The 27,724-nt window shown below is 36.0% G+C and overlaps 1 protein-coding gene across 1 annotated transcript in view; it reads left to right on the top strand.

Annotated features, from left to right (window-relative positions):
* Nucleotides 1–27,295, top strand: part of SYDE2 (synapse defective Rho GTPase homolog 2) — a 41,465-nt gene extending 14,170 nt beyond the window's left edge. Inside the window, exons 3-7 of the mRNA XM_025400838.1 lie at nt 1,365–2,467; nt 6,084–6,210; nt 15,440–15,621; nt 19,917–20,148; nt 25,471–27,295. Of these exons, the coding sequence (XP_025256623.1) occupies nt 1,365–2,467; nt 6,084–6,210; nt 15,440–15,621; nt 19,917–20,148; nt 25,471–25,970 (2,144 nt within the window). The 3' untranslated portion in view covers nt 25,971–27,295. The remainder of the gene's footprint in view (nt 1–1,364; nt 2,468–6,083; nt 6,211–15,439; nt 15,622–19,916; nt 20,149–25,470) is intronic.
* Nucleotides 27,296–27,724: the final 429 nt, after the last annotated feature.

Below are 27,724 nucleotides of genomic sequence, written 5' to 3'. Positions count from 1 at the left end.
TGTATCTTTTATGTAGTTGCAATCATAGTGGACTTTATTTTTTATTTTTGCTATTTTTACTTGGTATCTTCATCTTGCATTGTTACATGTAGAGTAGTATTGTTTCTCAAGCATTGTAGTACAGTATTTAGCTGGGTTGATAGATTGTTTCCGGTGCTGTTGCAGTGATCTTCATAATATTTTTTACTTCATTCAGAACAATTACCAGGATCATTACTTGGTGTTTATGGCTGGTAATTATTATTGTTAATTTCTATATTGCATTTTCTACAAAGTTTGCCAGTTTACAAGGCAACTAACAATTGGTTATTCATTTATTCACTAAATATTGAGTTCCTGCTATGTACCAGTTACTGTTCTAGGTGCTGAAGGAGTATGCCAGTTTCACTCGACTCTAGCCTAGTTCATAAATTTATATTTAAAGATTTTTACTTTGTACCTTCTTTTTAAAGATAGTATGTGATTTGATTAGTATAGTTGTAGTTTCATTTTAAGCGACTGTGGAATTTGGTAATATTTTGGCTCTTGGGGTTTATAAAAACAAAGCATTTGGTTTTAATAAATTCAGTCTTATCTGCAGTAGAAGTTGCTATCATGTACAGTATTTCATTTTAATAATTAGTTAAGGACTTCAGTAGAAATTACTTACAATATGTTAAAAAGAGTCAAATTTTTTAATGTGATAATGTATTTAATCTAAAGCAATTTAATATATTGGATAGCTTTTCTAGGCTGTGATAAAATAGACAGATTGATGTTTATAGACTAAAGCAGGACCCTGATTAACTCTAGAATGTTTCAGACTATTAAGCCAGTAGAATTGTACTATAATTTTAGTACAAGGGGATGCTTTATCCAGTTTATCAAACACTCCATTTTCTATTATCTTCTTACTAGAAAAGCCCTGTAGGCATACTTAAAATAGGTTTTTCTCTATAAAGAAACTACTTATTTGTCATTGGGACACATAGGGGTGGAGGGAGAATATTAGTACTTTTTAAAGAAAGATCATTTGTTGATTTTTAAAATGAATAAATACTTTTTCTCATTTTAATTGTGAAATATTGTGTTACATACATTAGTTTTTGATGTGAGGTTATTAGAGCTTTCTCTATAAGAAATAGACAAAGTATGAAAAATTAACTTAAATTTTAAATAATTGGGATAATGCAGTATTCTGCTTGAGTATCACGATGGAAGTTGAGCTGAACTTCTAATGAAATCTCCCCATTAAGATGAATAAGAGAAGAATTTCTGCCTATGTGGGAGCTTGTTTAGTTGATGGTTTATAAAATAAGAATAAAAGTAGAAATCAAAACATACTGCTTTATAATATATTTTTCTTTCTTTCTTTTTTTTTCAAGGTTCAGGGATCCTGGCTGCTACAAATAATACTGAATTGGGAATTATAGAACCATCTTCTCCAAATCCTAGCCCTGTGAAAAAAGGCAGTTCAATTAATTGGTCTTTGCCAGATAAAATAAAATCTCCACGAACTGTGAGGAAACTTTCCATGAAAATGAAAAAGTTGCCAGAATTTAGCCGAAAGCTAAGTGTTAAGGGAACATTGAATTATATAAACAGTCCAGATAACACTCCTTCTTTGTCTAAATATAACTGCCGAGAAATTCATCATACTGATGTTCTGCCCTCTGGGAACACAACCACAGCTGCTAAGAGAAATGTTATAAGCCGATACCATCTTGATACCAGTGTATCCTCCCAGCACAACTACCAGAAGAAAAACTCTATGAGTTCTAAGTATTCCTGCAAAGGTGGTTACCTTAGTGATGGAGACTCACCTGAACTTATAACTAAAGCTAGCAAACATGGATCTGAAAACAAATTTGGAAGAGGAAAAGAAATAATTTCAAATAGTTGTAGCAAGAATGAAATAGACATTGATGCTTTTAGGCATTATAGCTTTTCTGATCAACCTAAGTGTTCACAGTACATATCTGGGCTCATGAGTGTACATTTCTATGGTGCTGAGGATTTAAAACCACCTCGGATAGATTCAAAAGATGTCTTTTGTGCAATTCAGGTAGATTCAGTAAACAAAGCAAGAACAGCTTTGCTCACATGTCGAACAACATTTTTAGACATGGATCACACTTTCAACATAGAAATTGAAAATGCACAACATTTGAAACTAGTAGTATTCAGTTGGGAACCCACTCCAAGAAAAAATCGAGTTTGTTGTCATGGAACTGTTGTTCTTCCTGCCTTATTTAGAGTGACAAAGACTCATCAATTGGCTGTCAAACTTGAACCTAGAGGTCTTATTTATGTGAAAGTGACTCTTATGGAACAGTGGGAGAATTCTCTTCAGGGACTAGACATAAACCAAGAACCAATAATATTTGGAGTTGATATTCAAAAAGTTGTAGAGAAAGAAAATATAGGACTGATGGTGCCCCTTCTGATACAGAAATGTATTATGGAAATTGAAAAGAGAGGCTGTCAGGTATTATCTTACTATGGTTCTCTACTACTTCCTTTATTGATTGATTAATTGTAAGTCTTGGGGGAAGGAATTCAAAGTAATGTAAAAAAATCAAATTTAGATATTTTACAATTCCTATTCTTTATTCCATTACTGTTTAGGGTATAATTTTTAAGTTGACTCATGTTGTCCATTATTGAGAGCATACTAGATGAGTCCACAAATTTATATTGCAACACAGAGCCTCATGGGTCTTATAATTAGAAATCAGGATTGCTTCAAAATGGCATTAAAAGGAAAAGTCAGAGCTGATAAACATAAGCAAAGGATATTAATATCAGGTATAAGTAATTGTTTATACTAATTTTTGTGATACATATTAAGACTAAAAATCATTACATTATTTCTGCTTTAGTACTATCCAAATTTATAATATTGGTTAAAAAGGTAAAAGACAATGAGTAAATATTATAAAATCTGAAATATTTAATAAAATTAAGCTTAACATGGAAACTCAAGAAACAGCATAAGTTAATGGAATTTTGCATTAAGATGCAGAACACCTGGATTCTGGTTTCTTCTCCATTATTACTTAGCTGTGTCATGTTGGGCAAGTCACTTAATCTCTGTGGGTCTTACTTGCTTGTATCTATAAAAATAGATGGAGTGGTAGGGCATGGTGGCTAACGCCTGTAATCCCAGCACTTTGGGAGGCTGAGGTGGATGGATCACCTGAGGTCAGGAGTTCAAGACCAGCCTGGCCAACAAGGTGAAAACTGTCTCTACTAAAAATACAGAAATTAGTTTGGTATGGTGGCACATGCCTGTAATCCCAGCTACTTGGGAGGCTGATGCAGGAGAATCGTTTGAACCACTTTAAGTGCCAAGAAAACATTTTTAGCAGTACTTTTCATTTTTATTTAGAACTGTACTTTTTTTTTTTGAGATGGAGCCTTGCACTGGAGTGCAGTGGTGCAATCTCAGCTTACTGCGACCTCCACCTCCCGGGTTCAAGCAGTTCTGCCTAAGCCTCTCAGTTAGCTGGGATTACAGGTGCATGCCATCATGCCTGGCTAATTTTTGTATTTTTTTTTAGTAGAGACGGGGTTTCACCATGTTAGCCAGGCTGGTCTGAAACTCCTGACCTTGTGATCTGCCTGCCTCGGCTTCCCAAAGTGCTGGGATTACAGGTGGGAGCCATGGCTCCCGGCCTAGAACTGTACTTTTTAAAGACGTTTTTGTTTTGTCTCACCTGCTTCTTTCTCCTCCACTTGCCCTCCCCTGTCCCCTGCCCCCAGTAGAGAGAGGCTTATTGTGCATGTATAAAGACTGGCATACTGCTTAAATTTTGTTTACCCTTTTAGTCAGGAATTATTCTTCTTTTGTTGGGTTTTTATTGTAAACATGAAAATAGGCTTTGATAGTCATATGCAAAGAGTTTGTGGCATGGGTCTTTGCATCTTCCAAATGCTTTGAATGCTACTCCCACCCATCTCCTGCTTAAAATGGGAAAAATTGCTATGGAGATCATACTCATGGTCTGCCTTTCATAGAGGCATGGAGCATGTACTTCAAGGATTTGATTCAGGATCTCAGCATCTGAAAGTAGGGATATATCCTAAATCTTTTCCTTGAAGTACCTGTATTAGATCTTCCTTTCTTTGTTCATCTTTTAAAAAATTATATTTGTGATTTCAACTTTTGGGGGTAAAATGTCCCATTAATTTATTGTGTACTAGTTAAGTAGTACTTCCTTTAAGTTGTTGTAGGCTCATCTTCTTCTCAAGTTTAAGGGATACATCGTTTTTATGGTACTTTATGACACATGTGCTCACACCAGCAGGGCTATGATCAAGTTCGTTTTTTCTATTGTGGTAGCATTTCCTTTGATCCTGTTTAGTATTTTAGTTTCATTTTCTGGACTGTCTACATTTCTACTGTGTCTTTCTTGAGATGATGTGACCAGTGTAACTCATGCTATTCTCAATGTGGATGCATCATGAATGTGGGTAAGAGAAGGAAATTTGAATTTTTTTCCTAGTGTATTTCTTGGTTTCCCATATTATCTTGATCTTTTCGAATGTAGCAGCACCTTGCATTATCATGTCTTGGAAATAGTTTTAGGTTCTTTACTATCTTTCAATTAATACATATAGCTTATCATCTCAAATATTTTAGATAATATTTCCCTGTATCTGTTTTGACACTTTCTCATATTGAGACCCACCTTATAATGTATTCTATCAGTTTTTTAATGAGTCAGAAGAGATTAGTGTCATAAGTAAACCTGGAAATTTCATTTGTATACTTCTTCCTCTAGATCATTTATTGCATTTTACAGTGATTCCTAGTTCAAATCCTGGAAGATTACTTTTACTTTCTCTCTTTAAATAGTTTCTTTCTCCATAATACTTCCTTCAATTCAAAGTGACTGAACTTTCTAAATAATCTTAGATGTGGAAGTATGGCTGACAACCACTTATTCTCCTTAAGTGTTTTTGAAGGTTTATTCTTTCAAAGACCTTTGATAGCTTAATTGGGCGTGTTTTGTCTTCACAGAGATCATGTTTATTTCTTCTCGGTGAATTTATAGTGAATAACTTAAGACTCAATATTTAGAACCTGTATAACAGTGTTTAAAGACAAATCTTTTCAATGTAGGTTGGTGGGATGGGTAGTGTCTGTCCATCTTATATAAATTTTGAAGTAGAGGTTTTATTTTACCTTTAATATATTATTTTAAATTTCCTCCATCACTTTATAATCAATTAATTTGACAACAACAAAAAACCCTAGGTTTGCTTCTGTGTCTTCCTGAGAATCTTTTTTCTTAAAAAGCTTTATATACTAGAACCTTATTTCAACTATATTGTTATCTTAAGGATAAAAGAAACTGAGTTTTAAAGAGATTAAATAACTTGCCCAAATTCATGAAGCAAGGAGTGGGGCATTATGACTCTAAAATCCTTATTCACTGTCTGCGCTGTACTACTTCAGTCTGGAACAAAAGTTGTGAAAGGGCGCACATTCCTGGGGCATGGAGATCTTGATTGAGCATATAAAACTGAAAAGAGGCCGGGCGCGGTGGCTCAAGCCTGTAATCCCAGCACTTTGGGAGGCCGAGGCGGGTGGATCACGAGGTCAGGAGATCGAGACCATCCTGGCTAACATGGTGAAACCCCGTCTCTACTAAAAATACAAAAAACTAGCCGGGCGTGGTGGCGGGCGCCTGTAGTCCCAGCTACTCGGAGGCTGAGGCGGGAGAATGGCGTGAACCCGGGAGGTGGAGCTTGCAGTGAGCCGAGATCGCGCCACTGCACTCCAGCCTGGGCGACAGAGCGAGACTCCGTCTCAAAAAAAAAAAAAAAAACTGAAAAGAAGGGATTGCGTTTTGCTTAAGATAGGTAGCCAGCATTACCGAACTGACAGTGTATTGTTTGAATTTAAATGAAAGAATAGGATATTTTTATTAAACTAATCAACATAGTATATAATGAGATTTCAAAAGCTATATTTGAGGTATTTTAAATTAAATTACATCGGAACATATTTGATTGCAAAGTTCATGTGATCTATAATGTAATTATATTTTCCCGTTATCAAATTTACCATAATGTGGCCATAATTTTATTCCTAGGTAGTAGGCCTGTATCGATTATGTGGTTCGGCAGCAGTCAAGAAAGAACTGCGAGAGGCTTTTGAGAGAGATAGCAAAGCTGTTGGTCTGTGTGAAAACCTGTACCCAGATATAAATGTAATAACAGGTAATACATAGATTTTATTTTATGTACTCTTTCTGGAAAGATTACATCTGCAAGAAAGATAACTGAAATACGTTTGTAGCTGAAATTTAATTTGTTTTTCTGAAGTCTTTTCTTCCTTCACAAACATTACTTACTGTGTTATTTTCTATGGGAAGGTATTAAGCTATGGTCCCTTGCCCGCCAACAGCTGACATGATGAAGGGAAGTAAGACCTACTTTCAATTAGCTATAGTAGCTAGCAGAAAGAAAAAGGTACCTTCATAGAGGGATAAATAAAATGCCTTGGGAGTTGAGTTTGACTGGTACTTAGGTGATATAGAGAGTATTGACTCTCTGGTTAGAGAATTTAAATTTATTTACTAGCCAGAGGGAATCCATTAGAATTTTTTGAGTAGGGGAGTGATATCATTAGAAATTGTTTTCAGGAATATTAATCTGGCAACTCTATGTGATGAATTGAAATTAGAAGAGACCAGAGGAAGGAAAACCAATTAGAAAGCCTTGGCAATAGTCCAAGCAAAGAGGTAGTAAGAGCTAAAGGGGCTTGTAGCAGTAGAAATAGGAAGAAGTAGAATTGAAAGGAGGTGGAGAAAGAGGGAGCCCAGACAGACGTGACTTTGAGACCTGGTTGATTGGGTACCATTAGCAGAAATAAGATAGCTTCAGGGAGAGCTACTGCTTTTTGTGGGGAAGTGTTGAGAAAGATTATGAATTGGGCTTTGGATATATAGAATTTGAAGTGCTAGTGGGAGATCTAAATGGGTAGATCAAGCAAAGTTGAAACTGCTCATCTGCAGCTAAGAAGAGGATGCAGTAGAATTTGAGGGATCTCTTACTTACCCAAGTGGTGATTATAATTCAGTGTATGGCAAAGGAAATATACTTCTATTACCCCTGAAAAATGAGAGTGGAAAGAGAGTCATTGCATATATGTGTAGTTAAAGCGTTGCAATTGTCCATAAAGTTTGAAAAGACAAGAACTTTGGAGGTCTCCCAACTTTGGAGGCAGGCAAAGAAAGAAGAAACACCTAAAGAGATTGAGAGGAAAGGAGTCAGAAAGTTTGGGAAATAAGAGACAACAGAAATTAAGCAAAAGTGTGATACAGTCATTCTATGGAGAGGTTATATGACAAAAGAAAAGGGCCTTTGAATTTGGCCATTAAGAAATGGCTCATAACCTTACTGGTAACCTTCAGGAGCTACTGGTTTATAATAATTCCCTGTTTGTTTTTGTTGTTTTACTTTTTTAATTATTGAAGTTTTCAAGTATGCGAAACTATAGAGAATACTATGAAAAATCCTGTTTATCACCTGGTTTCCATAATATCAACACATGAACAGACTTGTCTCATTCATCCTCCCATTTACTTTTTCTCAGCCCTTGATTATTTTGAGAAAATCTCAGACATATCCTTTAATTTATAGATGCTTCAGTGTGTATCTCCAGATCTTCTGTGTATTTTGGTAGTTCTTTCTCCTCTCTACTGACAACCACCATTTTTTTCTTGCTGTAATGGGTTTACTTTTCTCTTATAACTTGCTTTCTTATTTTTACTCACAACTAACTGTTTGGGTGAAAATTTGAGGAAAGTTCATCTTGTACATATTTAAGAGAATTTTGTTGGTGAAAATCCTTACTTTTAGGATTGAGACTTTCTGAATAATTGAGGTTCCTACCCTTTGAGTGCTGAATGACTGTATTTTCTTCAAGTATTTAATATGTAACTCTTAGATAATCAAAACTTTGATTCCAAGCATTTTAATGCTAAGATAAAACAAACTGTCACTTTTTTCTTATATATTTTAGCAAATCAGAAATAATGGTTCCTTTTAATTTTTATATAGGAAGAGGCATATTTCTACAAAAAATTGAGATGCCTGAAAAAAAATGAAATGTTCTTTCCTTGTTAATGTGTAATTAACAAAATCAGCCAAAGATTCATTTTATGAATCCATGAAAGAGAAAGTTTTATAAATACAAATTTCCAGCAAGTACAGTCTATAAATAGATTTTGTCTTGGTGAAACTTTGTCTTATAAATAAAAATTATGTTAAACATGTATAATTTTAAAAGATGAAATGAAGGAAGAGTTCCTAGTTTTGGAAATTGGCAGCATATGCAGAAGATATGAACAATAGGTCAATGAATATTGGATTTACAGCATTCTTTGCTAAAATTGAGTTTCTGTAATTTATAAATTGGATATTTCTTGGCTCTATTCTTTGTACTATTCCATTTGTGTAAAGCTGTTTTTCAGAAGAATTTAGAGCTATTTTTTTCTTGATAAAAAGGCAATGAAATGATTTAAGATTTGTCTGCAAAATAATTGCATGACACAGGGTTTTCGTGGCTAAAAATAAAGGGTATTGTTGATTTGAGGAGTTGGCCAGTGACAGCGTTGCTTCATGTGTTTGTTCCTCATGAACTCACATTTCTGAGTAAACTTTGAAAAATAGTTAGTAGTTCGGTAGGTCTAAAAAATGAGAAATTAATGAAGTGAGTGACAGATTTTGTTCACAGTTTAATGTGTTTTTAGTAGTTGGTTTATCTGGAGCATGGAATGAAATACTCCAGAGAAACCAGTTTTTTAAAAATCAAGTACAAAATTTTAGGTATAAAGTCCATTCATAATTCTTTTTTGTTTGCTTTTTGAGAGAGTCTCACGCTGTAGCCCAAGCTGGAGTGCAGTGGTGCAACCTCCGCCTCTGGGGCTCAAGCAATTCTTGTGCCTCAGCCTCCCGAATAGCTGGGACTACAGGCACACGCCACTACACCCCGTTTTTTGTATTTTAGTAGAAACAGGGTTTCACCCTGTTGCCCAGGGTGGTCTTGAACTCCTGAACTCAGGAGATCCTCCCATCTCAGCCTCCCAAAGTGCTGGGATTACAGGCATAAGCCACTGCTCCCGGCCTATTCCTAATTCTTTAGAGGACTTATTAACAAGGGACAGAAGACTTTTTAAGAGTCAAATATTTATCATTTAGTGATTATTAAAAATAAGTCTTCTGAGGAAGATTACATGTGTCTAGCTACTGTGAAATAGACTTCTTGTCAGTGCTACACAATCAGTATCTAGGTTCAGTGCCTGAAAGTTCATTTGACCATGCCTTTTTCTGATTTTAATCCTACCATAGTCATTTTTATCCTATTTGCCGTTTAGGGAAAACTTTATCAGAATATAACTAAATGATCTTGAAAACATTAATATTTTTCTTTTTTGTACATACTATACATTTTCCTACCATACGTGTTATATGTTGTCTGACCTTTGGAACATTAACTTACAAATTGTTTCCATTTTCCTTTACCTAGATTGCATATAGATGTCAAAACTGTGCAAGCACCAAGGAATACTAAATGTTGAGGAATGGTCATAGACTTAGCAACCCACATATACTGAGATTGTTTATGAGAGCCATTTGGTCTGAGTAACATGTATAGGGTATGACTAAAGTAGGTGATAAGGCCAGAAAGAGTAAGTGAGGTAAGGTGCGGGGTAGGTTAGTGGATTTAAAAAAGTAATTTGTAGCTCTACCTTCAGGAAATGTCAGTGATTCAACATTCAAATCTACCTAATCAACTGTATCTTTACTATCTGTATAAGTTTTATATGTGAGAGAATGATTCTCATGTTTGTATACGTGCATATTCGGTCTTCTGGTTCATAGGTCCTAAATGCTTTTGTATTTATTTAGGCCTATTCTGAAGCCCAGAATATGGTTTTTGGTGGTAAATGTTCCATTTGAGCTCTTGAAAAGAATGTGTATTCTGGTGTTTTTGGACGGACTGTGCTGTAACTATCAATAAAGTCAAGTTAATTAATAATGCCCCAGTCTTCTACATCTTTGTTTTCTTTCTACTCGCTGAGGGGAGTATTGAAATCTTCAACTATAATTGTGGTTTTTCTCTATTTTTTCTTCAAACTCTTTTTGTTTCCACCCCACCTACCCAATGCCACTACTTTGCCTTTGAAGATTACAATTAAGCATGTATTAGGCCACTTTACGTTATGTTACAGCTCACTGATAGTGTATTTTTTTTTCCAGCTTTTCCCCCACTTTGTTTCATTTTACATTGTTTCTATTGCTCTATCTTCAAGTTATATTAGCCTTGTCTTCTGATATTAATTTCATTCATTGCATTTTTAGTTCCAGACAACCTAGTTTTCACTACTATAAGTTTGATATGGTTTTGTTTTTTCAGTATTTTCCATGTCTCTACTTAATATGTTCAGTCTTTATTCCAGCTTCTTGAACATATGAAATACAGTTATAATAAGTGTTTTCGTGTCCTTTTCTACTGATTCTATTGTGTATGTCTTTTCTGAATTGGTTTAAATTGATTTGACTCCTCACAGGTTATATTTGCCTCCTCCTTTATATGCCTCGTAATTTTTTACTGGACATCAAATGTAAATTTTACCTTCTTGGGTGCTGGATATTTCTGCATTTCTGTATTTATAGCTGTGGTTTGGTATGCAAGTACGTCACTTGCAGAGTTTTTAGTCTTTTAAGCTTTATTAGGCAGAATGTCAACTGCTTTTAAATAAGGCTCTTCTTTGTCTATCTCTTTGATTCTCTACTGAAGCAAAACTCTTCTATATACTGTGTACTTATATTAGTTTTCTATGGCTGCCATAACAAAGTACCAACTTGGTGGCTGAAACAACAGAAATGTCTTTTCTCACAGTTCTAGAGGCTGGAAGTTCAGAATCAAAGCATTAGCAGGGCCCTGCTCCCCTTGATACCTGCAGGGGAATTCTTCCTTGCATCTTCCTAGTTCTGGTGGTTTGCTGGCAACCTTTGACAGCCCTTTCTTTGCCTGTAGATGCATGACTCCAATACTCCATCTTCACATGGCATTTTCCCTATGTTTCTTCATATCATCTGCTCTCTCTGTGTGTCTTTTTCTGTGTCCCTCATTTTATAAGGACATGTCATATTGGAGTAAGGCCCACCCTAATGACCTCGTTTAACTTGATTACCTCTGCAAAGACTCTTTCCAAATAAGGTCATATTCTGAGGCACTAGGAGTTCAGACTCCAACATGTTTTTTTTTGGTCAGGGGTGGGGGCCACAATTCAACATAGTGCTGTACCCAAATCCCATGAATTACGAAGTTTTCCGCTCTGGCTGCTTGGAACAAGAGTGATTGCCTGCACCATGAAAACTCCTAGAATTGTTCTTTCTAATCTGTTTGGCTGGTTCTTTCTCCAGCCTTGGGGAATTGCCCCACCTGCGTGTGCTGATTAGTACTCAGATGAACATGTGGGATTTCCAGAGTCATCTCTAGGCAGCCCTCTACTCTCAAGTGCTCTGTCCTGCAAGGTCTAGCAGCTTTAGCCTCCTTGAATTTCTTTTTTTTTTTTTTTTTTTTGAGACGGAGTCTCGCTCTGTCGCCCAGGCTGGAGTGCAGTGGCCGGATCTCAGCTCACTGCAAGCTCCGCCTCCCGGGTTCACGCCATTCTCCAGCCTCAGCCTCCCGAGTAGCTGGGACTACAGGCGCCCGCCACCTCGCCCGGCTAGTTTTTTGTATTTCTTAATAGAGACGGGGTTTCACCGTAACCAGGATGGTCTCGATCTCCTGACCTCGTGATCCGCCCGTCTCGGCCTCCCAAAGTGCTGGGATTACAGGCTTGAGCCACCACGCCCGGCCAACCCTCCTTGAATTTCTAACTCCCCTTCAACTGTCGAGCTTTACCTGGGTTTTCATTTCCTTACTGTGACCTGGAAAGTCTCTCTAGGTAGTAAGCTGTGGTTGTTGTGGGCACACTTCATTTGGTTCCCATCTCTCAGGGATCTTTGTTCTTTGCTTGATGTCCAATGTCTTGGACATAGTTTTGTCATATATTTTGTCTGGCATTTTCAGTTGTTGCAAGCAGGAAGGTAAATCTAGTCCCTATTGCTCCATCTTGCGTAGAAACACTGGTCTGCCTTTCTACTCTGTATGTGGGTTACTGATTGCAACGAGAAAAAAAAAAAAATCAATATTGTTTGGTACCAGTATTAATCCATGTACTTCAAAGTCATTAGAAGGCTTTGAATGGTGCCTAATAATAATTGTATGTTTTCTTATCAGCTCTCTGTCTCATTCTCTGGAGTGTCTATTTAATATCTTCTCACTCCCCTCAAACCTCATTTCACCCATATCACTCTTAGCAGACGACCCTGCCTCCTAACTTCACAGAAAAACAGAAGCCATCAGATGGGAACTTGCTCTACTTCTTGTGACCTAGCCTATCAATGTGCCTTCTTTGGCATACATTCTTTCCACTTCTTTTCTGTAATAATAGAGCAATGACCTTCCTTACATCTTGGACAAATTCTAATTCCTTTATGTGTTCTCAGAAGTTTCTTCTTTCTTCTTAGGGACTTTGCTCAATCGATTATATTTCCTCTCTCCTGAACCTTGAAAACCTTTTTACTATCTCCTTTACATTAGCATTGAAATGTTTAAGTGTCTCCTGTCTTTAAAGAAAAATCTCCACTTTGATCTTGTTTCTCCCCTGCCCTCCCCTCTCCTCTATGGTTATCATCTTTTCTCAAAGCCAGATTTCTTGAACAGGTTGTGTGTATTTCTTTGTCTATTTCTTTAATGCCATTTACTTCCTAACCAGCTGCAACCTGACTTCACTGTCCTTTATTTTCCTGAAACTGTGCTTGCCAAGGTTGCTGACTTCCTTTTCTGGTGAACATTTTTGGGTTCTTAAATTGTCTCTGGATCATTATTTTCTATGCCTGGTTACAAAACCCCATTGCCTAAACATGAGAGGAATTTGTTAAAAATACAGGGACGGGAGCTCTGACCTCTGTGGATTATGATTTAGTAGGGCTGGCATGGGGCTCCAGAATCTGATTTTTTTAAAAAGCCTCAGTGTGCAGCCAATTTTGAAAAACACTGTTCTCTGCAATATTTAACACTATTCTTATCTAACCTAACTGTTCTTTGGGTATCATTAGATATCATAGACTCTTTCTTGAAACATTTTTCCTCGACTTCCTTGGCATCACTTTTGCCACTCTCCTCTCGCCCCATCCCCACCTCCTCTCACCATACATACATCTTTTGCCATTCTTCCTTAGTCACCATTGGAAGATCCTCTTTCCTGATGACCCCTGGAAAGTTAATGTTCTTCAGGTTATTTTCTAAACCTTCTCTTAATCACTCTGTATGCCTCCCTGATAATCATTCCCAAAATCCAATTATCTTTAAGTTGATCATTCTTAAATCTGTGTCTAAAGTCATCTCTTTCATCTCTGATTTTTATATCCAGCAGCCTTGAATGTCCCATAGACAGCTTAAGTTCCATATGTTCAAAATGAAACTCTTCTCTTTACCCCCTAAAACATGACTTTCCTCCTGTGTTCTCTATTTGAAGTAATGTCGCTAGTATCCACCTAGATGCTCAAGTTCCAAGCCTAGGAAAGAAACACTCTTATTCCTCCTTTTTCTTCAGAATTGCAAATGCATTTTTTTGCTTAGCAGTCCTGTTTTAATAATGTATCCTACAGACATACCTGCATATATACAGAGCGACTATGTGCAAGGTTATTAATTGTAGCATGTTTTGGAAAAACAAAGGATAAGAAACAATTCTAGTGTCCATCTGTAAGAGACTGAATAGATAAGACTATGGGACATCCTTACATTGAACTACTGTAATGTGGCTATAAAAATGATTAAGGGAGCTCTCTATGGCCTGAAAAAATCTCAAGGATATGATGTTAAATGAAAAAGCAAGAAACAAAATAGCATATACAAAACAAAATAGCAAAATTCTTATTTCTGATTTCTTTGGGTTTTGGAATATTTGCATTATACTTACCAGTTTAGCATCCCTAATACAAAAATCAAAAATCCAGAATGCTCTAATGAGCATTCCTTTGAGCATCATGCTGGCATTTTAAAAGTTTTGGATTTGAGGGCATTTTGGATTTTTAAACTAAGGATACTCAACCCTCAATGAGGGAGACAAATCATATGTATATTTGCATAAACATTAGAAGGATGCATAAGAAACTAATGAATCATGTTACTATTAAATATTTAAAACTTAGGGCCAGTCACAGTGGCTCATGCCAAGTACTCTGGGAGAATAAGGTGGGAAGATCACTTGAGGCCAGCAATTCAAGACTAACCTGGGAAGTATAGTGAGACCCTGATCTACAAAAAATAAGAAAATTAGCCAGGTGTGGTGGCAACTACCTGTAGTCCTAGCTACTTAAGAGGCTGAGGTGGGAGGATTGCTTGAGCCTAGGAGTTTGAGGTTACCAGTGTACTCCAGCCTGGGTGATTGAGTGAGACCCTGTAACAATTAAAAAAAGAAATCAGATGCAAAGCTTCCTATAGAATCATGTTTAAGTTCAAACTAAGCTAGGCTGAGAGCATGTTCTGAATCAATGTTGTATATATTTAGGTTTTTGGTGTTAGGAAGATCTCCTGTTTTCCCTTGTGATCACATGCCAGCCTTTAGTTAGTATCTTACGTACCTTGCTTATATATAACAACCACTATTCTTTCCAGTTTCCTCTACTGTAAGTAATATCTCTTAGTTCGAAACTACATGTGGAATGTTTGCAATTGACTTTCCTCATTTCCATTATACTGACAAGTCTGATGTTTTCTGTTCTTAGCTTTTGGTTTTATTTGTTTGGTTTTAGGAATGATTTTTTCTTCCATATGATAGTGTAGCATTAGAGATTATCCGGCTATCCAGTATATCTGTTTAAGACACTCCTCCACTGTTAAAGAGGAAATGTATTTATTTTCAAGGGTTTTGGACAATTGGTACTCTTTTATTATCAATTTAAAGTCTAGAAACTCAAAATTTGCATAATTGGAATAATTTATAATTAACATAAATATGCCTTGCTTTCTTAATTTCTGTTTCACATGCATTTAGAGAAGCTTTTTATAGGGGGCAGAATCAATAAGGGTATATGTATCAAGAATAGCTTACTTTATGATTAACAAACCTAACATGTATGGTAACTGAAAATTATGTGTGTACATTTTTAGCATTCTTTCAAAACAAGTCAATTACCAAGGCAACTTAAAATAATATAAAATGCTAGTATTTTATTATAATTCTTTTTATGTTATTGCTTTTATTGTTTTCAAAATATTGAAAGTTGGTTATAATACTTAAATTTTAAAAATTGACCATAGTTCTTTATTTCACTCTACAGTCCAATCACCAACTGTCTGCGGTTTGTTTGTTTTCTAAAGGTGTTCTTAAGGATTATTTAAGAGAACTCCCTTCTCCTCTGATAACAAAGCAACTTTATGAGGCTGTATTAGGTGCAATGGCAAAAAGTCCTTTGAAAATGTCATCAAATGGTTGTGAGAATGACCCAAGTGACTCTAAGTACACTGTTGACCTGCTGGATTGTCTGCCTGAGATTGAGAAGGTAAGCATTATAGGTATACATTTTTCCTGAAAGCCAGTTAATGAACTATATACCCAGCTCCAGAGCTACAGATAATTTTAGATATTTAACATTTGTGGCACTCATGTATTTAAAAGCTCTGCCATTACTGCCTTTAAACAGCCTAAGTCCGTAAAAGCTTCTTAAACAGAATAAATCTAGAAAACAATTTTATCTTTTCTGTATGTGATTTTAGCCTAAGCATGAATAAATACTCACTAAAGTTTTTTTAATTGTATTGTTAAAATATTATTACAATATTTGTTCATTATAGTAATATTGAAAAGATACAGAAAAGAAGAATGTAAAATTGCAATCATCAATATCCAGAGGCAGCTATAATTAACATTTTGGTGTGTCTCCTTTTAGTATTTTTTTAGATATGATAACTGTTTTGGTGTATATGGCTTAACTTTAAGACAAACAACACCCCCCGCCCCCCGTTTTTTTCCTCCTTATCCTTTCCATTTGCCTCCCTCTCCAAAATCTTCAGACCAGCATCCTCAGGTATGCCTGTAGGAGAGAGAGAGAAGGATAGGTAGGTCTTCAGAACCAGCCTTAGCCTAATTTTATCTGTTGTTCCTTAGAATATAAGAGAAAATAGGAGAAAGATATGACTGGGCTTATCTAGATGAGGCCAAATTTGCCTACTTTTTTTTTTTTTTTTTTTTTTTTTTAATCATGTTGGGGCAGAAAGAGCAAGAATTAGTAGGTAGAAACTGTAAGTCCAGTAACTTTATTTGCAAGTTTACTGTGGTCCCCTGAATGTCCTATGCTCTGTCCAGTTGAATTAACAATTACTCCTCCTTTGGATTAGGGGAAGGGAACAGCTAAAGAGTGCAGAAGCAGAAGGGTGGGGTGAAGTTTAAGGGGGTGGGTGGAAAAAGTAGAGATACTGGTTTCCTAACACTAGGTAAAAAAAAAAAATTTTTTTTGAAGATGGAGTCTCACTCTGTCACCTAGGCTGGAGTGCAGTGGTGTGATCTTGGCTCACTGCAACCTCCACCTTTACAGGTTCAAGCGATTCTCCTACCTCAGCCTCCTGAGTAGCTGGGACTACAGGTGGGCACCACCATGCCCGACTTATTTTTGTATTTTTAGTAGAGACGGGGTTTCACCATATTGGCCAGGCTGGTCTCAAACTCCTGACCTCAGGTGATCTGCCCACCTTGGTCTCTCAAAATGCTGGGATTACAGGCATGAGCCACCATGCCCAGTACTAGGTAAAATTATAAGTGCCACTTCTAAGTGAAGAAATGAGTGTTAGAGAATTTAAATCACTTGCTGAAAGTTACATAGCTTTTGTGAATATTATAGTCTATCACATGAATTCAAGTCTTTCTGACCCTGAGGCCCATGCTATTACCATCCTTTCTAAAAAGACTGAGTAAGCCTGGGCTGTATGGTGAAACCCTGTCTCTACAAAAATTAGCGGGGCACAGTGGCACGTGCCTATGGTCCCAGCTACTTGGGAGGCTGAGGTGGAAGGATGGCTTGAGTTCAGGGAGGGCTACAGTGAGCCAAGATCATGCCACTGCACTCCAGCCAGGGCGATAGAGCCAGACCTTATCTCAATCAATCAATCAGTCAGTCAGTCAATAACTGTATGATATACCATTGAGTGGATGTGACAACATACTTTATCAGTATTCTCTTTTATATATTTAGATTTTGAGTGATTTGTAAATATTTGTACACAGATTTATTTTTAGTTTAGAATTATTTAGAATAGAATCTCAGAAGTGGAATTGCTTATTTAAGTAATATGAACATTTTAAGGCCCTTATATGTTTTCATACTGATTTTCTTTCTTCGTCTTTTTTTTTTTCTGTTTTTTTTTTGTTTTTGAGACAGGGTCTCACTTTGTCTCTCAGGCTGGAGTGCGGTGGTGCAAACGCAGCTCACTGCAGCCTCAACCTTCCCTGCTCATGTGATCCTCCTGCCTCAGCCCCCCAAGTAGCTGGGACTACGGGCGTGTGCCGTCACCCTCAACTAATTTTTTTTGTATGTTTTGTAGAGACTGGGTTTCATCGTGTTGCCCAGGCTAGTCTCGAACTCTTGAGCTCAAGCAATCCACCTGCCTTGACCTCCCAAAGTACTGGGATTATAGGCATGAGCCACCACGCCAGCCAGACTAGTTTTCAAAAGGAACATGACAATTACATTTTTTGGTCCATCTTATTTAGTAGACAAAAAAAATTTGCATTCCTTTGCTTGCTACTGAGATTGAACATATATTTAACCAGGTGTAGTGTGTTGTTTGTGTCTGTGTGTGTGTATGATCACAATTATTGCTGGAAATACCCTTAAGAGGCCAATGTATATGGAGTTGTGTTAGGAAATAATTATGAATTAAAAAAAGAAATATTCGTATATTTAACTTGTTTTGATTTAAAATGCCATATTCTTCTCTAGCTTTCATTCTCTCTTCATTCCTTCCCTTCACAGCCAAACATTGAAAGGCTGTTTATTCCGGCTGTTATCGCTTCATCACCACTCGTTTCACTACTCAGAACATTGTAATATGGCTTCCTACCTCATCTCTCTGGACTTGTTCTTGCCACAGCTACTAAATGACCTTCTGACCAGCAAATCCATTTGTCACTTTTGGCTCCAGAAATAGTGTTATTTTGATTTTTCTTTAAATAAGATTTTTTACCAGCTTAGACAACAAAGTAAGACCCTGTCTCCAAAAAAAAAAAAAAAAAAAATGTTTTTTTTTTTGAGACAGAGTCTCGCTCTGTCGTCCAGGCTGCAGTGCAGTGGCATAATCTTGGCTCACTGAAACCTCTGCCTCCTGGAACAAGTGATCCTCCTGCCTCAGCTTCGTGAGTAGCTGGGATTACAGGCGTGTGCCACCACACCCACCTATTTTTTTTGTATTTTCAGTACAGTCGGGGTTTCATCATGTTGACCAGCTGGTCTCGAACTTCTGACCTCAGATGATTCACCCGCCTCGGCCTCCCAAAGTGCTGGGATTACAGGTGTGAGCCACATGCCTGACCTACAAAAATTTTTAAAAAATTAATGGGTATGGTGTCGCATGCCTGTAGCCTGAGCTACTTGGGAGGCTGAGGTGGGAAGATTGCTTGAGCAGGGAAGGTTGGTGCTGCAGTGAGCTGTGATCATGCCACTGTACTCCAGCCTGGGCCACAGAGCGAGACCCTGTCTCAAAAAAAAAAAAAAAAACAACTAAAGTTTTAAATTGGCATCAATGTCTTCAATACAATTTTGAAGAAAAAATTACTTATTTTGTTAAATGATTGATCATATGCCACTACCTCAAAAAAATCATTTCTTTCCATAATTGTTGAAACCTAAATAACCATTCTACTTTTTGAGCCAATTACCCTTACTAGTTTCTTTAAGGATTAAAAAATATTTTCAGCAATTTTTTTTCTTTCATTTCTAACTGTACTATTCTTAAGGTTTATTTACCGAAAAAAAATATATATATATTAGTTAAGAAGCGTATTGGCCTTTTAAAAATGTCTTTCATAATCCAAATCATTATAGAACCTGGCCATGTTCTGGAATGGTTAGCTTCCTAGATTTAAGCATGATAGTGATTACAAGTTACAACTACAGGACTTACCTGTACTTAAAAATGAACATTCTTACCCTAATCCCCTTTGCATCAGAGCCTTTGCTGTTGCCATGTTAGAAGAGACAGAGTTAATGGATGCATTTTCCCAGGGATTCCAGCTGAAATCTGGAGTGCATTCATAAGTATTTTATAAAGAATGTATATTTTAACCGTTTAGTGGATTGTGTTGTTGGAACATAATTTTTTTTTTTTTTTTGACAGAGTCTCGTTCAGCCACCCAGGCTGGAGTGCAGGGGTATAGTCTTGGCTCACTGCAACCACCATCTCCCGGGTTCAAGTGATTCTCCCATCTCAGCCTCCCGAGTAGCTGGGATCATAGGCAACCACCGTCATGCCCGGCTAATTTTTGTATTTTCATAGAGATGGGGTTTCACCATGTTGGCCAGGCTGGTCTTGAACTCCTGACCTCAGGTGATCCTCCTGCCTCGGGCCACCAGAGTGCTGGGATTACAGGCATGAGCCACTGCACCCGGCTGGAACATAATTTAGGCCCCATATAATGTTTCTATTAGAAACTATGTTGTAGGTTCCAAACATCCAATTTATAAGCAAATCTTTGAAAAAAATCTTCTTAAAAGTGACAAGATGTTCATCTGTATTTTCTGCTATAAATTGTGTCCTTGAATTTGCCCCTTTAGGACTATATTAATTGAAATTTAATTTAATTTAGGCAACCCTAAAGATGTTATTGGATCATTTGAAATTGGTGGCTTCCTATCATGAAGTGAATAAGATGACATGCCAGAATTTGGCTGTGTGCTTTGGACCAGTGTTATTAAGTCAGAAGCAAGAGCCTTCATCACATAACAACAGAGTCTTTACTGATTCAGAAGAACTTGCAAGTGCTTTGGATTTTAAAAAACACATTGAAGTTCTTCACTACTTACTCCAACTCTGGCCAGGTAAATGATTCTATGGAAATACTTTTCACTTTCAATGATAGGGCATTTGAATTAACTAATCATTAAATATGCTCATATATGATTGAAGAAACTCTTCTAGATTTTGCTTTTTCAAAATGTGATTTGATACCTGCCCTTTAGATTTTTTTTTCATTTAAATATTTTCTGCCTTTGCTGATGACATCGTAGGCATGTAGATTAATGTGCACATTTTAGATTTGGTAGATCTAGATTTAAATCCTGGTTGTACCACTTATTAGCAATCTGACCTTGGGCTGGTTTCGTAACATCTCAGAGCCTTGTATCATCTTTTGTCATATGGATTTAATAATATGTTTATAGATTTTATATTAGGATTTTTAAAAATTGTATATGTAAAGTGCTCAGCATAGCTCTTGACACATAATAGACTCAATAAACACTAATTTATTTACTTTTCTCATTTTTAGTTCAACTGGTATAAAGCAGAATTCATTTTTCTCCTTAAATCAGTTCTTCTTTACGTCTTTAACTGCATTCATGGTCATTAGTCAAATTATCTCAGCTTGAATTGGGAATTATCTTTGACCTTTCCATCTTATCCAATCCTTATTCCAATCAATAACTAAAGACTGACAGTTGTTTTCCTAATTATCTCTGATATAGTTTCAGAGCTAAAAGAAATATGTATTTAATTAGACATTCTGTAAAGGACCCTGCATTTAAATTCTAAAATTTTCTTAGCTTTTAGTAACCCCTGCTACTTTCGGCCCACACTGCATGGGACCAAGTGTGAAGTACTTTGGTGCTTCGTGTAGAGCACACTAGTAACCATGCCTGGCCCTGGGGTCAGGCTTGGGTTCAGATCTGGATGGTGACACTTGCTGGCAGGGTGGGCTATGGCAAAAACTTTAACCTCTTCAACTCCCATTTTGCTTCTCTCTAAATAATGCCTGTCTCAGGGTTGTTGTAAAGATTGAGATAAAGCGTCTAAGGCAATGAGCAAAATGTTTAGCACAAAGTGAGCACTCAGTCAATGTCTTCGGTTACTCTTTTGTTGTATTTATATAGACAGAAAGATTAAAGTACAAGGGAATGCTTGAGTTCATCAGTTAAAGTGAATTAAAAATTAAGTTAATAAAAATTTTCCAGCATTTTGGGAGGCTGAGGCAGGTGGATCACAAGGTCAGGAGTTTGAGACCAGCCTGGCCAACATAGTGAAACCCTGCCTCCGCTAAAAATACAAAAAAATTAGCGGGGCATGGTGGCGGGCACCTGTAGTCTCAGCTACTTGGGAGGCTGAGGCAAGAGAATCGCTTGAACCCAGGAGGCAGAGGTTGCGGTGAGCCGAGATCGCAACACTGCACTCTAGCCTGGATGACAGACAGAGTGAGACTCCGTCTCAAAAAAAAAAAAAAAAAAAAAAAATGTTAAAATTTGGAAAGTTAAAGCTTTTACTTTCTTTTAAATGCAGGCTTAAAAATTATTCTAATTTATGTTTTAACTGAATTAGAATGTTATTTTAACTATTTTAAAACCCTGAATCAAGATTATCTGGGTAATTGAACTGATTTCAGCATTTGATGCCCAATGTAAGGGATCTTTCAGAGTGTCAACTGTGTCTCCTTTTTCTAGAACAGCTTTAATTCTAATAAACACCAAGAATTTGGGAGAAAGCCATCTTGTCATTACCACAAATGAAAACTTGCTTTCCTGGAGATACCATTAAGTTTACTGTCAGTGTCTGAGTTCATTATTATTAATTATTAATTATTCTGTGCTAGAAGTTAAGGTCATTATATTATTTTATAATAGTAGCCACCTTAGTTTTGGGTTTGGGAGAAAAAACTTAATGTATATCTTGTGTTATAGAAAAAGCAGGTTCGGATTTCAAATTCACTGTATTCTAAAGACAACCTTAAACAGCTGTTCCTAGTGTACAGCACCTTATTCCAAAGATTTGTGTTGTTGGTTTTAAAAATAACTGCTCCGTTTTCTATAACCTGTTATTTTTCTTTAGTTGTAGTTCCTCAGACAAAGAGCAGGGCAGAAAGATGAGAAGAAACAAAAGTTTTACCCTGTCAATCACCTGCTGTTGAATTCAAGAAAAGGCAGAAATCAAGTAGATGAGGTGCACTTACTGGGCCTGAGAAAGTTGATGGTGACATAGAGAATGTGGCAAAGACTAGTAGGCGATAGCATATTAACTCAGCGAATGTCTATCCTATCTCCATGCATTCAACAGAAGGTTTTAGCTTTCCTTGCTATGCATATCTTATTTTTCCATTTGGAAATTCTCCAACTCCAGAGTTAAAAAGAGTTACCCCCTTCCTATTTATTTTCTAAACTTTTTGTTTTGTTTCATGTTATTTTTTGTTTATTAATTTTGGGCAAGAAGATAATTTGCTTTGAGATTTATATTTGAAAAGTCCTATCTTCAAAGTAGTTAGTTAGAACTCTAGCATATCAGCATTAGAAGGTAAAAATCATCCTGCCAATAGTCTTTTAGATTGTCTTCTACTGAACCCTCAGGTTCTCTGGAAGCAGCTTAGAAGCCAGATCAGCAAGGGGTGGGGGAACAAAATGGAAACACACTTCCCCGTTGACCAGAACAGCCTTTTTTTAATCTGTTTTATTATTGAGTTTTCACTAAAATATTTATTTTAGATATTCATTTTCTGTTTTAAGAATACTGAAAATTACTGCTGGTCCCCCTATCACTTTAAAGATGGAGAAATCAATTTAGAGTATAATTCCTAGATCCTTGCTATACCACATTTTCTTTCCTTTGTGGTTTTTTTTTTTTTTTTTTTGTGGGGAGGGGTGGAGTCTCACTCTGTCGCCCAGGTTGGAGTGCACTGGCGCAATCTTGACTCACTGCAACCTCTGCCTCTTAGGTTCAAGCAGTTCTCCTACCTTAGCCTCCTGAGTGGCTGGGATTACAGGCATGTACCACTGCGCCCGGCTAATTTTTGTATTTTTAGTAGAGATGAGGTTTCACCATATTGGCCAGGCTGATCTCAAACTCCTGACTTCAAGTGATCTGCCTGCCTCGGCCTCCCAAAGTGCTGGGATTACAGGCATGAGCCACAACACCTGGCCGCTATACTACATTTTCTATGACAAATATATTTGGGGCAAGTTTTTTGGAAAAGGTATCAATTTTTCTCTTATTTCTTTTTATTTCATCTTTCTTACTAGATTGTAAGTTTGGTGAGGTCGAGGATTATTTTTAACTTTATATTCCCAGGTCCTAGCAGAGTATTTGGCACTAACTAGACAGTCAGTATATTTTTGTTAAATAAGGTAATTATAGATAAAAGTATAATAAAGTAGTAATTAGAAACAAATCTACTGGTGGAAAACAAGATAAGGAAAAATTAGGTTTCTTAGCACTTATTATATTTTGAATTCTTTTTCAGCAACCATATAGACTGCATTTTTAATTTTATTCTCTTGAAGGTGGGTAGTCAACAGTGATGGGAAAACCAGAACTTTTGAGGTTAAAATTAGCCATTTTCACCATATATTTAGTTGTAAACCACTCCGACATCAGTAGTCTAAAAAGTCAGTGATGTTGGTTTTTCAGAAATTGAAATTTTTAGTCTAAAAGATATAAAATATCAGTTTAATTGGTTTCTTAATGTTTTCCAAGATAATATACAGAAATAATGTTTCAATATGGTCTTAGGTAAGTAACTGTAAGCAACTGGCAACAAAATGAATCTGGATTTTGTAGGCAAATGTCTGAAAATGCAGGCACAATAGGACAAGTTTAAGACATAAAGCAAAAATACATGGTTAGATCAGACCAGATAACCTCAAGGCTAGCAGAATATTGTAATTGGTTGGTGAAAACAACAGGCATGACAGTTAAGCACTAAAAAGAACAGGAATCGCACAAAGAATGAGGGGGAAAAAGTAAGGAGATAGTGGTGATAAGTAGCTAGAGGAGGAAAAATATGAAGAATTACACAGTGGAAAATTCAGATATCCATTCTGCACTTATATCAGTTGATGGTATGGACCATTCTATATTAATACTAACATTAAAGATCAATTTAAAGTAAATAACCTTTGTTTTCTAGAAAATTTTAGATCAAGAAATTTTAGCTATCTATAGTGATACATAATAACCATCTTAAAAATGCAATAGAAATGTTAAAAACATACCTATGTACAGTTATCAAATATTTCAATAAAATCTAAATTTAAAAAAGTATGGGATCTCTGAAAAATGTTATGAATATCACTTTAAGTGTGGAAAACTAGAACCCTATATATGCTTTTATAGTTTTTTAGTTGTTTTATTTTATACAACAGCAAACAAGCATTCATTATATGTTGGAGAGTATAAAGTTGGTGTGTTATCACTGATTTATGTTGCTTTGTCTTAGTGAAGGGAAATAGAGATGAAGGGGCACTTATTAATGGAGAATAAACAAGCAGAAAGAGAAAGATATTATGGGTAGTCTTTAATAGCTATGTGTCAGCATTTTAAATTGTCTATTTTATATACAGAATAACCTTAGATAAATATTTTGTTCAACACACAAGAGTAAACCTTAGTTTGTAATGAAGTAATGTGTGTCTCTATGGTAATCGTCTATATGGCTAGCACAATGCATACTCTCAGAAGAAACTAGTCTTAATATGGAAAATGTTATTTGGGATTGTTAAATACCTAATCAGAATGAGAAAATAAAATATCTGTACTATTTCCAGGCAATAAATGAAGATAGTAGATAATGCTGTATAATCAAACTCAGGTAACAAGTGGTCAAATCTAGTATTTGCACATTTTATCAAAGTGAAATTTGGTCTGCTTAGTAAACTATGACTCTGCTGCTAATAGAATTGCAGAAAAGCCCACAAGGGTCAGAACTTACTAGGCTGATCACTTTAGATGCCTTTGCCTCATTTAGATGTTTGCAGATAAAGGAACTTCTTGTTATATTTTGTTTGTACACCAACATGCCTTGCCTGCTTTTTGCTGTAGCTTTTAATTTAGGAGAAGCTAGCAGCTTAGCTATTGTTTGAATTATAGCTAGATAATAATAAACTTGCACAGAAAATTAATTGACATTGGAAATGTGATTTGTTTGGGGACGTTATGATGTAGCATGAATTAGCACCATGGAACGTTATACTGCTTCTATCCTTAATCTAGATTATGTCTGGTAATACAAAAATAATTATGGAATGCTTTCTTTTGATAGAGTGCATGTTTGTGTTTCAATGCATGTTTGTAGTTGTTGATTAAATGGCTTATCTTTAACTCTGTTTTTTTTTTAAGTTCAGTTGGATTACTGTCACTAAAGCAAAATTGTTGTTTGTTTCTAGTGCAGCGTTTAACTGTCAAAAAATCAACAGACAGTTTATTCCCAGAGCAGAAGTCTTCTCTGAATTATTTGAGGCAGAAGAAAGAACGACCTCATATGTTAAATTTGAGTGGTACTGATTCATCAGGAGTACTTAGGCCAAGGCAAAACCGATTAGACAGTCCACTTAGCAATCGTTATGCGGGAGACTGGAGCAGCTGTGGGGAAAACTACTTTTTAAATACAAAAGAAAATTTAAGTGATGTGGATTATGATGATGTCCCTTCAGAAGATAGAGAAATTGGAGAAAATTATAGCAAAATGGATGGGCCAGAAGTAATGATTGAACAGCCAATTCCCATGTCCAAAGAGTGTACATTTCAGACATATTTGACAATGCAGACAATTGAGTCTACAGTGGATCGAAAAAACAATCTCAAAGATCTACAAGAAAGTATTGATACTTTGATTGGAAATCTGGAACGTGAACTCAACAAAAACAAGCTTAATATGAGTTTTTGAGATTGAGGGTTTTTCTGTTTGTTTTTTTTTTGTAATGTCTTAAAGTTTCAAATCTGTTTTTCTTTGCTTTCTTTTCTTATACCACCCACAGTGATGTTTTCATTTTATTACTCTTGAAATCTTTAATTTCTAATAAGTTTATCTGATTCAATTAAAAACACTATTCATTAATATAATTTTTACTTATCTCCCTAGAAAACTTTTCTGGGGATCAATAAAACTTGGACATCTTGGGCTGTTTTACTAAATCTTGCCAAGTCTATGGAGATAACTTTCAAATGCACTTAAGAAGGTTCACATAAGTTATTATCCCCTCAAGGTTTTTCTGCTTTATGAGAACCACTTTTCTGTAGCTGAGACAGATGAGATGGAGTCTCACTCTGTTACCCAGGATGGAGTGCACTCGTGCGATCTCAGCTCACTGCAACCTCCACCTCCCCAGTTCAAGTGATTCTCCTGCCACAGCCTCCCGAGTAGCTGTGATGACAGGCGCCCACCACCATGCCCAGCTAATTATTGTATTTTTAGTAAAGACGGGGGTTTCACCATGTTGGCCAGGCTAGTCTCAAACTCCTGACCTCAGGTGATCTGCCCACCTTGGCCTCCCAAAGTGCTGGGATTACAGGCGTGAACCACCACGCCTGGCCTTTAGATGTTCTTTTAGAGGAACATCACAGCTGCTCAGTCTGATTTGCAGTACGGGTCCTGGTACACTGCAACATCCTTTGGTCACATTTGTAATGCAAATGCTGCTATAAGAAAATCTTTTTATAAATAAAAGTGAAATTATACAAGTATTAATGTATTCTGTATTAACAGTCAGTAATTTAAGCTTATAAAAATTAAATATTTTTATAATCCTGAAACTATGTATATATTTATAAATGCTTATATGTATAGATATCAGGATGGGGGAGGGGTTGCTGTAGAATCGCATGTATTTTTAAAGTATATATGTCATGAGACCAAAATTATTATCTTATTTCAGGGAGAGAACATTTGAATTAAAGGAGGAATTACATAAAAACACCTGAACAAAAATATTCTAGAAGCATCTGAATAGAAATAATAGACTTTCTTTTCTTTATTCACAGAAAGTCATGATGTCCCCTGTGAAAAGTCATCTTTTAAATTTGAAATCCTCTAACTCCTTAAGGGATTAAGTGCCCAGATTTCTGCACTGGTGACTTAGATTTAATAAATCTGCTCCTGTTCTATGCATTTTTATATTCCGCTTTGTTTTAATTATTTATTTGTAGTAGTACATTTATAACATTGACTTTATAATTACCCCATTTGTTTCTAAATAAATTGTCTTGCTAGCGTATTACATGTTTTTGATTTTTAAAAATTAACTTATTTTGGCTAAGTATATATACAGTGTTATAGCAATCACAGTAATGTTTGAAAATGTAAATTTAGAAGGCTTTTGTATTAAATCAAAATGTATTTTTTTAAACTTTTATATCTACAAAATATGTAATTTTAAAATTATAATTAGACTTTAAGTTACCAACTTTTAAGACATGCCAGTCATTGAAAAACTGACTTCCTGATGTTTTTCTGAATATTAAAGTACTTAAACTGTTTCTATGCAATAAATATTGATAAACAATCTTATTTAATTTGAAAGCCCATTGTTAAAAAATAAATATTTTTATATGAAATTTTCATTTTTTAAAACTTTGTGTTAACAATTCAGAAGAGAATACCAAGAGAACATATATGCTGAGTAAACAGTCAAAGGAAAGTAC

Source organism: Theropithecus gelada, chromosome 1, assembly GCF_003255815.1.
Source record: "Theropithecus gelada isolate Dixy chromosome 1, Tgel_1.0, whole genome shotgun sequence".
In the NCBI taxonomy this organism is placed as follows: Eukaryota; Metazoa; Chordata; class Mammalia; order Primates; family Cercopithecidae; genus Theropithecus; species Theropithecus gelada.
This window is presented reverse-complemented; position numbering and strand designations above follow the sequence as displayed.